The following is a 15,812-nucleotide window of genomic DNA, read 5'->3' as shown; positions in this document are numbered from 1 at the left end:
GAAATTTACAAGCAGTAGCATTATCCTGTACAGATAACTATTTCTTAGAAGGATTTTATTTTAAAATGTAGGTATTAAATTATTAATGAAACAGATACCTTGTTCACTATAGCATTAATCAACAAATTGATTTCAGTAGTCCTCTGCAAAATTGAAACTCACCAAAATAGTCTTCAACTCTACCATGAAACTGACTAGATCTGAAGAATGTTCCAACCTCTGAAAAACAATTTTTTGTTAAGAACTTCATGCAATTTCTTTTTATATTATGCTAGATATGGATTATTTTTTCAACATTTAGCTGGCAACTAATATTCTTAAAGCAAAGTTGAAGAATCACATGAAATTAGCACTGGGCGATATATGATTGGGGGATATATGGGGGATACTGGGCATATATTAGCACTGGGCATATACTGGGCATAAATTAGCACAGAAGGCATATAGTTAAAATGTTTACCTCTGTCTCAAGGCTTCCTCAGCTTTAGGCGGGAACATGGAGATTACCACATTATGATCACCACATTATGACCATCAATCAGTAGAATGGACATTGCCAATTGAATGGATTTCCACCATTACCCCCAAAATCCCGCTATGTTTTAGATACACAAATTATTTTTGAGCTCCTGATTAGGAAAAGTGAAGGAGGTTGAAAGCATTCATGAAAAAAAATCTGACAAGAAACTGAGAAGTTAAATGGCACATCAAAGTAATTCACTAGAACAGGAGTCCCCAATCCTCCGTCCATGGACCAATACCAGTCTGTGGCCTGTTAAGAACCAGGCCACACAGGTGAGCTGAAGGCATGTCTTCCAACTCCAGGCATGCAGTGAGTCTGCAGGGGTCAGGTCAGGACAACAGAGTGGCAGAAGATTTCCTGTCAGCTGCGCTTGCAACTAGCTTGCCACTCCTAGGCTCCATGTCCTTCTTCTTCGTCCTCTGTTACCTCTTCTTCCTCTTCCTGGTCCTGTTTCTCTTCCTACCTCTTTTTTCTCCTCTTCTTTCTCCTCACTTTCCTTTTCTCCCCCTTCCGGCACCCCATCCAGGTACCCCATCTGTTCATGCAGCTCTCCAGATTTGCAGGCCAAACGCATGCCAGCTTGCAACCAAGGGCTAACCTCTCCCCTTAAGAGCTGCATCTCCAAGGGAATCGCTCTCTAGTTTGAACCTTTTCCAAGGCCACTGAGCACGCTCTCTCTCTCTCCCCCTCTCCCTCCAACCCCATATGGGACCGTTTAGGTCCCATCTGAGGGCTCCCATATATATATTAGAATAAATGTAATGCGCTTGGAAAACTTCCATGAAATGAGTCCCTGGTGCCAAAAAGGTTGGGAGCCGCTGCACTAGAGTACAAAGCTATCTTCTGACAATAATTTTCTTAAATGAAGGCTACACAGGTAGTCCTAGAGATACAACAGTCAATTACCAAATGTACAAAGTTATGACAGACATCCCCAATGCACGTAGGACCCTGTTTCAGTTACAATGGTTGCAGTACCTGTGATCATTTGCCTTTACCATAGGAATGTTGCATCATCCTCGCCTTCTATCCTGATGTGACCCCTGCAGCTCTGGGCCTGCTCCCCATATCTCTTGGAAGCAGACACCATTTTCAGTGTTCTGACAATTCCTTGCAGAATATGGCCGCAGCTTTCTGCCCTGATCAGCTGCCCGTCAGGAGATTGAAAATGTCTTCTGGCTCTTGCTAGGCTTTGGGAAACCAGATCCTACATGCTAAGGTGACAGCTTCAGGATGAGCTTCTTAAAACCCTATCCTTGCTTTAAACTCCTTCCTCATCCTAGAAAGCCACATTTCTTCAATAAAGAAAACAAAACAAAAAAGCTGGAAGAGACAGATTGTTGATCTTTCTCTCCCCTCCCCAACCAAGTACTAAACCTAAACTCCCCACCTCTGCCCTCCATTCTCTATCCCTTTGAAAAACCTTACTTTGACTGCAGGCTGCAGAGTGGAAGAAGGAAGGAAGCAATGAAAACCTTTCTGCAGCTTTTTGCCTTGAGCTGCCAAAAAAAGTTGATCTCTGAAAGTTTAGCCACCTGCAGCAAAATGGGAAAGAAGCTGGTCTGGTAGAAGCCATGAGAAATTTCCAGTCTCCTGCTGGCCAGCTGATTGGGCAAAAGCTCTGAAAGGCTAGGGAACTAGAAAGACAGGGGCATCTTGACAGGAAGAAGGGCAATAGTAAAACCAGGAAAGGCAGGCAGGTTCAGTTTTCCTTTCCCATTGTTCTCTGGCAAGACAACAAGAAGCAGGATATGCGGTATCTCAGGAGGTAAGGGAGGTCCTGTGCCTGCACTAGGCATGTCAAAATCTCTGCACCTGAGCCACCTTGCTCCACTTATCAGATAACACATTTGTTAAATGAGTGGCACTGGAAAGAACAGGGTTGGCTGATCTTTATTTCAGGCTCTTCGTTTAATGCTCATCCCAACTTCCAACCCTAATGGGCAGGCTCCATTATAGTCATAACTTGAAGACTACCTGTATGCATCATTGGGGAAACAATATTTGGTCACTTTCAATTTTTTCCCCTCTCTTTCCTATTTTTTATATGATACAACTTCGCAAAAAATACTATGGGTTGGTCTTTGAATATAATTCAGTTTTATTTTTGCCTATCCCATTGGCTGTTCTTTTAACCATTTTTTGACATTTTATCTTCTTATTTGATAAATTTGTTGCTCTGCATTTCCTTCTTTGCCTTAACAGTTATAGACATATGACTCCAGAACTGACATTCCTCCTTCACAGAATTCTGTTGGATTCTCTTTGTCCCTTAGAATTAAGGTCATAATTTGTTGAGCTTTTGATAAAACCCATAATCCATGTACTATGAACCATTTCAATAAAAATCAATATAGCAGTCATGATTTTCAAATTAATGTAGATTCTATCATTTTTTTAAAAAAAGTTTGAATGGATACCTGCTTTAAAATCAGATGATATCCATGAAGCAACTTTTTCAGATACCAGCTACACTGAATCCTATAGAAATAAAGTTTTCATAATTAATTAAACCTAACATTCAACCTAACATTCAAATGAAACAGACATAGATAGATAGATAGATAGATAGATAGATAGATAGATAGATAGATAGATAGATAGATAGTTTGGAAAAAGATAAAATGCATTAACCCATCATTATTTTTAGTACTTTGCATCTTATATGTTAACATCAATACTGTACTTTACAACTAGAAATTTCCATTATATACGTTTATAAATGGAGAAACACGTCTCGATGAAATGTTATCATACAGCATTTGAAAAACTTCTGTAAAGTTAAAACTAGTCCTCAATTTACGGCCACAAATGGGGCCAGAATTTTGGTCATAAGTCAAGGTACTCACATGATCAGACCCAATTTTTCAACTTTCTGAATTGTTGAATCATGCATTTGTTAAGGAATCCCGTCATGTATGATTCTGTGACAGTGTGGGAGGAGGCTGTGACATTTTATGACAACTAAAAATGTGCTACAGGCCATAAAGTTCCCTTTCTGAATCTATCATGACTTTAAACCAGTTGTAAATTGATAACTATATATGGTATATTTAATAAATGTATGCTTTGGAAATTAGTACGGATGTGCAATGTGATGGATCTAAAGCTAAAAAGGTACTTCACAGAGATCATGGGCATGGTAATTGTGCAATCTCAGGGGAAACTTGCAATGGCGATACTGGAGCTTCATAGTGGACATGGACAAGCTGTCAGTGTCTTCTTATCTCAAAGGCTTATTTTTCTGCAACAGGTACACTATGGGGCCCATGCCTACTCCAAAGCACTTTTTGGCTTGGATCTGAAGCACTATAAATCTGTAGAAGTAATGCAAACCTTATAGGTTTTTGAAAACCCAACTATTTTATTGCATTTTATTTTAATAACTGTCATTTTCACACATTAAAACTTTACAAGAACAAATATTGTTAAAAGTATATTGCAGTATATTGCAACCAAGGGCTCTTACGAAGAGCACTTATGAAGCCTTGCTCCTCCTGTTTGTTCAGCTGAAATACCTGGTATAAGAAATGCTGCAGATAAGTTCTTGGCCCATTGTTTTATTTATTTATTTTTCACACTTTTTAACTCCCTCAGAGAGATGCTCTGGCCAGTGTATAATTTAATCAATAAAATTAATTGAAATTGGTGTATATTCTTAAACACTTTTGGCCTGTGAATCCAAAATATTAGTCTTATTTCACACAGGATTTAAATCTTTCATATGAATAACTATCACATAATGTTATAAGAATTCTACAAATTGATTGAAGAAGTTTAAAGGAGGTAGAGATACTGTTGTCCAAGTTTTAACAGAGAAGACTGACCTGAACGTGGATTTAAAAATAACATGCTAAAATAATATGGAAAAGGTTGTTACAGTGGACATAAAAAATAATGTCTTCATAATTAAAAGGGATTATATAAACAATAAACCAAGAAAGTGACGTGGAACGTTTTTCTATATTGGAATTCTTAAAGCTTTGAAGAATTTTGTGAAAAGGGACAAAGAAAGAATGAAAACAAGTTCTAAGATAATATTTGAAGGGATCAAGACTGTTACTAAGGAATATAAAGTTAGTTTATTTGATCAAGGTTAAAATAGTTATATTATCTCTGGTAATCAATGAACTTTTGCTAATCAAGATTGAAATGACAACTTTTTAAGATCTGTTAAGCTATTAAGTTTTTTAACAGATGGAATACAAGAAAAGATCATTTGTTTTAAGAAAATTAATTCTTTTTTTTTTGTAAATTTTATTTGAGTTTTCACAAAGAAATACAAATAAAGCATCTTTTTTGAAAGTAGTGTAATTCCGGGTTACATTTCTTCGTACAGACACAAAGTCAATTTCATGATCATTTTTATGTTCTATTCCATATTTTATTACTGTTTTACATTTTCTACATAGCTTCTCCCCTCTTTTAATTTTCTCAATTTTATTTTAATTATGTCATCTCAATTCAAGTCATTATATTCATACTTTTTGTCTGTCCTGTTTTAATTTCATATTATCTTTTCTCATTAAACAAAGTTTCTCCTGTAGTTGCTGATTGGAGTATGACACCTTTATATATTTTAATTTTATCCATTTAACTCTTATTTAAGCTTCAATATATACCTTAAAGTTATAACATTCAATATAATACATAACTTCCATTCGGAATCTGCTTGGTACATTCTTAAAATACACACTATATTCTTTAAAAAAAAGATTATAAATATATGTAGTTAAAACACATTCCATTCCAATTCAATTCTATCATTAATGTTAATATTCATTAAAATCTTAACTGTTTTAACATTACTTTTCAATTAAATATCATACTTCTATGGGAACAGTTATAAGCTTTCCATAATTAATTTTCCCCCCTCTTCACTTATATTTTATAAAACATTAACTAATTAAAATGTTTCCGTCCCTTCCTAATTCAATTCTCTCATTTATTTTATTTCATTTGTTTTGTTAACAAACATTTCACTGGAATACAATAACTATTTTATCCCTCATTTTAATCATACATTGTTTCCAATTTTCTAAAAATTATTTCTATTACTAATATAACAATACAATCTTATGTACCTTTACGGAACCCCTTTTTCAGTTAAATTTTCATCCATTATCTCTAAATAGGCCCTGTTTCTCTATATCTTGTGTCTGTCCTTTGAAACTTATTTTCCTTTCCTTCTTCCCTCTCTTCTTCTCCCTCCCCTTTTTACCCGCTTGTCTCTCTGCCTCTATTTCTCTCTTCTGTATTCCCCTCTTATGTTGCTTTCCAATATTATACTTATTTTTCGAACTATTTTTCTTTTCTTTGGTTGTTTTTTTAAGTCTTAAATTCTCCATTGTCTTTCCCCCCTTTCCTTTTTCTTCCTCACACAGAATTACTTGTTCATTAAAGATGGCTTCTTCTTTGTCCCAGTCTTCTTGTTTTGCAGGCGTTCCTTGTTTTTTCTCATAGTTCCAAATCTCCATTTCTAAGAATTGAAAGACAAAGCCATTCTTGTGCATCTTCTTTGTACTTTTTAAGTTCCATTTTCAATTCATCAAGAAGTAGTGCCATTGTATAAATTTTTAAACAACCACCCGATTGATTTTAGTCATTCAAATGCAATAACCAAGAATCTAAAGATCACCAACTAATCCAAATACACACAAGCTGTTTCTTTTTGCTTTTTTTCACTTTCTCTTCCTGGGGTTCTACTATTTAGTTGCCAAGTTTCAGTTAAAATGTATCTTTTAGAAGTCTTATTGAAGTTTTGCTGTAAATTCCTTTTAATTCCAGGCAGTCTCCTCCCTTTTTTTCCAGATCCTGCCCTTTTATTCTTTTTCTCTCCTTTCCTGCTTTTAAATTTTTTTTAATGTCCAGAAATCTTTATTATCCCTTTGACATTTTATTTTATTTTCAGCTTAATTGCCTGTTGATGTCAAAGCAGACTTTTTTTTCCCGATTTCTTATTTAAGTCTCTTAGTTGTCAATATAGAGAGAAGAAAAAAAAAACCAAACCTTTCCCTTTTCACTTTTCTTCGCTGCTTCAGAATCTTCTTTGGAACAATGTTATTTTTTTTTAATTTAAATTTCAGGGTACCTTAGTTGTTGCTTTTGCAATTTAACCCGGTCAGCCAGAACTTTCACTTCTTATCTTCCTCCTGCACATTCTTTTCTGGTCAAGTTCTTCTTTGAGGTAGCCATTTCTGACCACCGCTGCAACCGCCTTCAGAAAAGGGAGTAATGGCCAGCTGAGGAGGAGAGCTGAGGCTCTCCTCAACCCTGCTGGCAGTCTCCCCCCTCTTCACCACCTCTATGGGGTGGCTTAGTCCCGAAACCAGCCGGCTCGGGGCACTCCAGCGGCGAACCCAGACAGAAACCGCGCATGATCGCAGATTTCTGTCTGTCGCCAAAGACACTCAAACCGGAAGCCTAATAAAATTAATTCTTAAAAATATTAAAATTATTTATATTTGTTAATAGGAAAGTTATTTCTTTATATAGTTCCTTTCCTTTACTATATTATTTTTCTTTTTCATTTTTTAATATTTTTATTATTTTTTAGTTTGTATTAACTTTTATATTTGCAATTGTAGTTTTAATAAAATTACTATTTAAAAAAGCCATGCCAGAAATTGATTTTTGGCTTTGCTTCAGTATAATTTTGTAGAGGTCAATGGCCCCCAAATCTATTTTATGTAACATTCCTTATTTTGTTGATATTTCTCAGGGGCCTTACATTTTACTTAGTAAATGAATTCTAAATGCAAGATTTTCCTAAGGAAGTTGGCATCAAATCACATGTAGGAACTGACATAAGTAGGTAAGTCTTTGCAAATAGAAAGAGATTACTTGCGCAGATGAAAAGAAAAAGAAGGCCGAAGTTTGCTCCATGTATAGAAAAGGTGGACTGAGACCAATGAAAAAGATACAGAGACCTAAATTTAAAAAGGCCAGGCTCTTTTTCTTCCTCCATCTAACCTCCTGGAACAAAACAGCACCTTAAAGCCTGCTCTCCCCAACACCTTTCCTCCACCTCACCCTGAATCTGACATATCAATGAACAAATGGTAATAACAATGTCAGAATTTAGAAGACACTCTACCTTTGAAAAATCTTCAGACATTTCCTCATGCCCTATTTTCCCCAATTGTTCCCATTTTCTTTCCCTATATAAGTATGCTGAGTTTCGTTATAACTTAATCAAATTTTAGATGCTCAATTTTATGCATATTTATAAAACTTTAAATTTAAAAAGCCATAGAAAGCCAAACTTGGGCTGATCCTTAAACTTCTTGCACAGTGTAAAGTATGACTCAAACAGCAAGGCTATTTTGAGAAGTGAGACATACAAGTTATCTTATGAGTCAATCTGGCAAGAATAATGATGCAGTAACGTAGGGCTTGACTTGGTAGGAATAGCCATACATTAATGCAGAATTTACCAAGCTAAATCTGAGAGATTATCTGAAAAATGAGTGGATCTTGATGTAATAGATACATCATACAAATAACATGTGCTATGAAACAGAACATCATAGTGCATATCTTACTGTCAAGTTGGAAAAGGAAGAAGTTGCTTTCTTGGGAGAATTGAAAATATTTTAGTTTTCTAACAGTCAGTTATTATCTGAGTATATCTTCAGTTTGATTGATTCTAAGACCGAATAAGAAAACTAAGATCATGGCATCTGGCCCTCTCAATTCCTGGCAAATATATGGGGAAGCAATGGAGTAGTGACAGATTTTATTTTCCTGGGCTCCAAGATCACCACAAATGGGGACTACAGCCAAGAAATTAAAAGACGCTTGCTCCTGGGGAGGAAAGCTATGGCAAATCTAGACAGAATACTAAAAAGCAGAGGTATCACTCTGCCAACAAAAGTGCATATAGTCAAGGCTGTAGTTTTCCCATTTGCAATGTATAGTTGTGAAAGGAAGGCTGAGCACCAAAGAATTGTGGCCTTTGAACTATGGTGCTGGAGAAGACTCCTGACAGTCCCTTGGACTGCAAGGCAATCAAACCAGTCAGTCCTAGAGGAGACCAACCCTGACTGCTCTTTAGAAGGCCAGATCCTGAAGATGAAACTAAAATGCTCTGGCCTCCTAATGAGAAGGAAGGACTCACTAGAGAAGAGCCTAATGCTGGGAACGATTGAGGGCAAAAGAATGGGATGACAGAGAATGAGGTGGCAAGATGGAATCACTGAAGCAATAGGCGTGAGCTTAAATAGATGGCAGAGGAACAGGAAGGCCTGGAGGAACATTGTCCATGGGGTTGCGATGGGTCAGACACGACTTTGCGACTAACAACAAACAAGACCAAATACATCTTTCTAGTTATATTTCTGTAGCTCTAGCCCTCAGAATTATAAAATATTTCCTCACTTCTATAAATTGCATTAAATATTCTCAAATGATGACTTGACTACATTTGAGTTAACTCAGGGGTATCAAACTCAATTTCATTGAGGGCTGCGTCAGGGTTGTTTGACCTCAAAAGGTTGGGGGGGGGATTGTGGCTGGGGTGGGCATGACGCAGGACTGTACCTTTACACACATGGTTTTATACACTTATAAAAATAGAGAAGTGTACATTTCTGTGATAGTTTTTTAAATACTTATTTGATCTACTTGATCACCTTATGAGAGATCAGATCAAGAAACTGACTCCATAGAAAGACTAGAACTATAAATTATTGACATAGGCTATAGTAGCAGAATCTAGCAAGCCTGAAAGATAAAATATTTTACCTTTCCTCCCTTTTATAACCTTCAAGGACGGCCTCCTGCAGCACTCCACAGGCTCCATTTTGGGCCTGGAAGGCTTCCTGCAGCACTCTGGTAGCCAAAACCAGTTATGGAGAACACAGCCCCCCATGGCCCATTTTTGCTAGCAGGGGCACCGCAGGCCGGTCCTTTGCTATTTCCAGGCTGCCCCGCAGGCCAAATCTAAGCACCCACAGGCTGGATGCAGTTTGACACCACTGAGTTAACTAGTATCAAGATCAACCAATAACAACAATTCAGTCACTAAAATTGCTGACATGTTGGAAATATCTTCAAGTCAAATTAATGATCATTCCTTTCCTTGTAGGAAAATGAAATGATTTTGAAATGAAAACAGTACATAAAGCAATTATGCTCCTCACCTAGCATTTTTCAACTGGCCATCCGTTGGTAACAATATCCTTATGTGAAAATCTCTCCCCTGGAAATACAAAATCACATTAGGCATAATATTTTCAGATACATGAATTTATCAAAGCCTACATGCTTGAGCATATCAGGAATTTTTAAAGATATGTTCTAACATTATTTTTTTACATTTTAAATGTAATTTGTATTTAAATTCATCTATTTAAGGCCTACACAATATATATAATAAAACTAACACTGGCACTAAATTGTTAATATAAAATAAACGTTATTTGCTCAACAAGAGTCAAATATAGGAATAAATGGACCAATAGTCAGACTTTGTATAGGTTTTCTACATATGATTTGATAAAGACATGACTGAAAAGAAAAAAGAAACTAGGAGCAAAACCAAGATTTTTAAAATAGTCAATACTGATTAATATAACCCACAAAGAAAAGTTCTTTCGGGAATTGTCCATAATTTTTAATAGTAGGAATGGGGTCCCAGGAGAGAATAAGAAACAGTAATCTATTCCAGACCTGAGCATTTTAGTCCATGGGCTACTTGCAGGCCTTTGACTCTCCCTGTCTGGCCCACAGTGCAATGGGGGAGGAAAGGGGCAGTGGCAGGACAGTGACCGTCCATGATAGTCCCAACTTCTCTTTAAAACTAAAGGTAGTTTTCAACTTACCATTCTTTTAGTGACCATTTGAAGTTATGACACTGAAAAAGTGACTTATAACCAGCATTCACACTTACAACTGTTGCAGCATCCCTATGGTCACATGATCAAAATTTGGGTGTTTGGCAACTGGTTTATATTTATGACATTTGCATTCTTCCACGGTCATGTGATTTGTTACCTTTCCAGCTGGCATCCAGCAAGCAGAATCAATGGGAAAAGCCAGATTTGCTTAACAGATGCTTGATTCACCTAACAACTGTGATGATTTGCTTAACATCTTTTTCATTGCATAGCAAGGCACAACTGATTTAACAATTGCCTTGCTTTGCAATGGAAATTTTGGGATCAGTTGTGCTCATAAGTCAAGGACTACCTATATTCATTTCATTTAAGAATGTTTTTTTTTTAAATTCCAGCAGCCTATTTGTTTAATAGCTTTCGGATTCTGAAGAAAAAGATACATAATGCTTAAATGTGATTAATTGGAGATTAAACTTTATTTTATTCGTTCTTATTCTCCTATAAGTTTCTCTCATATAACTAATATAATTATAATTTTGTCTTGTTTTCCTAGTTATGTACATTTGTAAAGCTTGTAATTCCCACAAACATCCATATACCTCTTTTATATGGCTAGCTCCATTTTCACTGTATCAACATTTATTCAGAGATTGAATATGAAAGGAAAGACGAGTTTGTATCTCAGAAAATATAGTTGACAACTTAGAATTACATTATGTGCTCAATAATACTTGAATTACTATTTAAACTGTCATGTGTTAATATTACAGGTTATGGAACTTGAAAACAACTACAGAAAATGTATAAAATCCTGCCATTTCAACTTCGTGCACTCTCATAAAATCACTAAAACTAAAATGTTAGTTTTCTAGTATAGTTCATTAAGCTCTAATTTGTAAAACGATTAATGCCAAGTTTAATGATTAAATTTTTTCAACATTTCTACAAAACACTAATTTCAAGAAACTGTCACAATGTAATCGGAAGTACAGAGAAGCATAATTAATGTATCCTATAGCCTTTAGTTTCATAGTATATTGTAACTTATATTTAAATAGCCTTTTTTAAAAAAATAAAAAGCAGATGTAATTGTGAATTGCAAAGGTCAAATAAGTATAATTTGGCATATTACTTTTTTAAAAATCTACAAACCTCCCCATTTTACTGGAAAAATAAATATATTGTAGACTTAAATTATAAATGGGCAGTAACCTTAAAAATATTAAATGGGGAGAGGAGAATATTTCTTCCCTTTTCTCCAATTGTTCTTTGCAAACAAGTGTATTTCTCCAAATGTATTTTTTGTAAGCTAGAAATAGATGGTTTAGAAAATGAGTGATGCAAATTCTTTTGAAAAGTAGAAAGAAATACAATAAAAGTAATGTACGCTTAAATAATACTCTCTTCTCCTACGATAGGACATTTTCCTAATGATAGGAAGTCATTTCCCTAGGGCTGTGATTCTCAACCTCAACCACTTTAACTTCAACTTGCAGAACACTTGCTATAAAGTCCTTGACTTACAATGGCTTGTTTAGTAATCATTCAAAGTTATGACTGAAAAGTGACTTTTGACCATTTTTCCCACTTACAACTGTTGCTGCATCCCAGTCACGGGATCAAAATTCAAATTCTTGGCAACTGACTCATATTTATGATGGCTGCAATGTCCTGGGGATCATGTGATCCACTTTTGTGACCTTCTGACAAGAATCAATGGAGAAGCCAGATTCACTTAACATCTGCAGTGATTCACTTAACTGTGGCAAGCAGTCATAAAATGTGGCAAACTTACTTAATAAATGTATCACTTAGCAACAGAAATTTGGGGCTTGGTTTTGGTCATAAGTTGAGAACTATCTGTATACCCCATGCTTCTGAACAAATAGGCCTTACTTATCCTGGCAGAAGATAAAGACACTGCAGCGTACTTAATCTCGAGGACAGAACTGGGAAGCTAACTTAAGGCAGGGAATCCTACGAAACATGGGTTTTCCAGCACTTCAAACAGCCCAAAATTTTCAGGTTGCTTACTGTGTTATGTCCCCAAAGTGTTTTTCCAGGTGGCAACTGGACTTTGTTTTTTCTTTGAAAACATTTTGCTTCTCATCTAAGAAACTTCTTTGCCTCTCACAGGATAGTATAAAACCTTTCATTCCCCACTATTCTATCGAAGCTGAAGAAGCTTCTTGGATGAGAAGCAAAAGGCCTTCGAAGAAACACCAGAAAGTCCAGGTGCTTCCTGAAAAAGTACTTTGGGACAACCATGATCTGGATGACTGAGAATCTCTACAGACTTTTTACTATCTTAAAATAATAAAATCGGTAAGCCTTAAAAGGGCTATAGGACTTCTCTTCTTTGATACCAGCGGTTTATTATACGACTGTCCTTCTAACAATACCTCTGTTTTGTGTGTGGAGATGCTAGCGAGAGAAACAGGGCATTTATGAAATATCTCTTTCTGCAGCCGAAAAGAAGCAATGCAAGGCTTGGATATACTTCCGAAAAAAACATAGGATCACAATTCTCAACGAACACAGAAATCATCAACAGGGTGGTTTTCGGGGACCATCCTATCCCTTAACTGCCACATCACATTCTCGGAAAAGAAACAGAAAAAACACGAATGAACCGGAACCGAGATATTCCAACTGCTACTGCCAACACCACCCCCTCCTCGCCCGCCCCGAGTGTTTCGGTACCTGGGCGGTGACGAAGCCCTCATAGACACTCTTTTCCCGGTTCTGGGGCAAGAGGAGCGGGCACTCGCGCAGCAATGACCCGAATCCAGTAGCCATTTTTCGGCTTGTTCCTTTCCCTTGGCCCCTAGAACGGCACACCCTGGTCCGCCAAAACAAGCGCATGCGCTTCTTTTTCCTCCCTCGTCAGGAAAACACACTATTTTTATCGGGCTGTACTGTATTATACTGTATTTTCTCATTAATCTTTAATGAGAATTAAAGCCGGGGGAAAAGCCTTGGAGAAGAATCAGGCGAAAACAACGAAAATTAGACCACGCCGCTAACTGAAAGCCAACCCGCGCTCTGTTTCGAAGCGACAACTTACTGCTTATTCCTGATTGGACAGAAAGGCCACAGCGCCGCGCGGGAAATAACGGCCGCACCTCTGCGCGAGGGGCGGGGCTTCATGAGATGTAAGAACGCTCCCCCGCTTCCAACTTTTCAATGGCGGGATTCGCTTTCGTCCAGTGGGGATTGTCCCTTTTTATTTATTTTAGGCTGTCTTGCGTTGAAATCAAAATTTGACTTCCGTCCAATAAGACTTTTTCCCCTGCAAGTAGTACTGCCATTGGGCGTTTGTCGTCTTCATGAAATAAATTCGTTTTGAAGGGGCCAGACTGTTGATATTTATTAGTTCTTTAAAGACGCCGGCAGGCTGCTTTTCGCATCAGTGAGAAAATTGCCTCACTCATTTCAAACTATAGTATAAGTATATACATAATAAATGAGTACAAATAAATGGATAAATAAATAGATAAATAAACGAATTGATAAACTAGTATTTTCAGTTATTTAAAGCACCCTATATAGAACTGCCTCACGAGAAAAGTTCGAAGCTACACAAGTCCAAACTGGGCATTTCTCTTTAAATTTGTGATTATATCAATAATTTATAATATTTATTGTAACCAAATTATATTACTCATTTCAGTTGTTATGGCCATCCATGTAAAAATTAACTGGTCAGCTAACCCAACCTAAAACACTTAACAAAATAGATAATAAAAGCATGAAATAGTAAAATAGCTCTAATGATCTGAGTGCTAAAGCCAACTGTAACTACATAGCCAAAAAGGCATTAAGAGTTGTTAACCTAATCCTATGTAGCTTTTTCTCTGGTAATATTACACTACTAACTAGAGCATATAAAACATTTGCTAGACCAATACTCAAACACAGCTCATCAGTCTGGAACCCACATTACGTATCTGATAATTAACACAGTTGAGAAAGTCCAGAAATATTTCACAGGAAGAATTCTCTACTCCTCTCCTCATTGCAGAATACCTTATGCCACCGGACTTGAAATTCTAGACCTAGACAACTTAGAACTCCACATTGCAATGTCCTACCTGTCAATGAAAACTTCAGCTTCAACCATAACAATACAAGAGCAAACAATAGATACAAACTCAAGGTTAATCGCACCAAACTTGATTGCAGAAAATACGACTTCAGCAACAGAGTGGTCAATGTCTGGAATACTCTGCCTGACTCTCTAGTTTCTTCCCCAAACCCCAAAAACTTTAACCTTAGACTGTCTACTATTGACCTCACCCCTTTCCTAAGAGGTCTTGCATAAGCGCACCAATGTGCCTACCATCCCTGTCCTATTGTTTCTTTTATTTTTCTTATATGTATCCATGTATTCATAACTATGTTTTTACTTATACCTATTATCTTTTAAGCAATTGACAAACCAAATAAAATAAAAAAAATAAATATAGAATTATCAGGTTGAGTATAAGGATGGTCATACATTCTTAATATGCTGAAAATATATGGTGAGTATTAACAAGATATGCAAACATTCTAGGATTCACCATGTGTGGTTATTTAACAGAATAACAGTTGGAAGAAATAACATTAATAGAGTTGGAAGGGACCCTGAAGATCTTCTAGTCTAACCCTATGCTCAAACATGAGACCGTACCATTTCAGACAAATGGCTGTGCAGTCTCTTAAAAGCCTCCAGTGATGACGTATCCACAACTTCTTAATGTAAGCCATTCCACTACATAATTGTTCTCAATATTGGAAATTTCTCCTTAGTTCTAGGTTGTTTCTCTCCTTGATTAATTTCCATCCATCCATTAATTCTTGTCTTGTCTTCCGGTGCTTTGGAAAATAGGTTGATACCTTCTTTGGGGCAGCCCTGCAAATATTGGAACACTGCTATCATGTCACCTCTAGTCCTTCTTTTCACTAGACTAGATATCCAATTCATGCAACTGTTCTTTACATATTTTAGCTTCCAGGCACCTTTGTTGCTCTTTGCACTCTTTCCAGACTGTCAACATCTTTTTTATAATGTGGTGACCAAAACTGGATGCGGTATTCCAAGTGTGATTTTACCAAGGCATTATAAAGTGGTATTAATACTTCATGTGATCTTCACTATCCCTCTGTTAATGGAGCCTAGGATTGTATTGGCTTTTTTGGCTGCTGCTGAATGTTGCCTGCGTTAATGGGTGTCTACTAGGACTCCAAGATCCCTCTCACAATTACTGCTATTAAGCCAAGTTTCATTTTATCTGTATCTGTACATTAGGTTTTTCTTTCTGGTCTAAGAGGAATCTCTCCAATGCTGTAATTATTGTGATTTTATTAATAAACTTTTGTTTATTATTTATCATAAGCTTCCCAACAGACGGGAAGCAGCTGGTGAAGCTAGGCAGAATCACATCTGATACCTGTACAATTAGCAC

General features: G+C 36.6%; 1 protein-coding gene across 2 annotated transcripts in view; it reads right to left on the bottom strand.

The window, feature by feature from the left end:
• Positions 1-13,411, bottom strand: part of FANCL (FA complementation group L) — a 43,579-nt gene extending 30,168 nt beyond the window's left edge. The window contains exons 1-4 of one of the 2 annotated variants that reach the window (XM_026696058.2): positions 13,066-13,411; positions 9,667-9,725; positions 2,944-3,004; positions 163-219 (exon numbers count right to left, since the gene is read on the bottom strand). In XM_026696058.2, the coding sequence (XP_026551843.1) occupies positions 163-219; positions 2,944-3,004; positions 9,667-9,725; positions 13,066-13,227 (339 nt within the window). In that variant the 5' untranslated portion in view covers positions 13,228-13,411. The remainder of the gene's footprint in view (positions 1-162; positions 220-2,943; positions 3,005-9,666; positions 9,726-13,065) is intronic. The other variant, XM_087930420.1, reaches the window with a different exon arrangement.
• Between the last annotated feature and the right edge of the window lie 2,401 nt (positions 13,412-15,812).

This window comes from Pseudonaja textilis, chromosome 1 (genome assembly GCF_049901715.1).
Source record: "Pseudonaja textilis isolate UNSWEBS1 chromosome 1, rPseTex1.2, whole genome shotgun sequence".
NCBI classification, from domain to species: Eukaryota; Metazoa; Chordata; class Lepidosauria; order Squamata; family Elapidae; genus Pseudonaja; species Pseudonaja textilis.
This window is presented reverse-complemented; position numbering and strand designations above follow the sequence as displayed.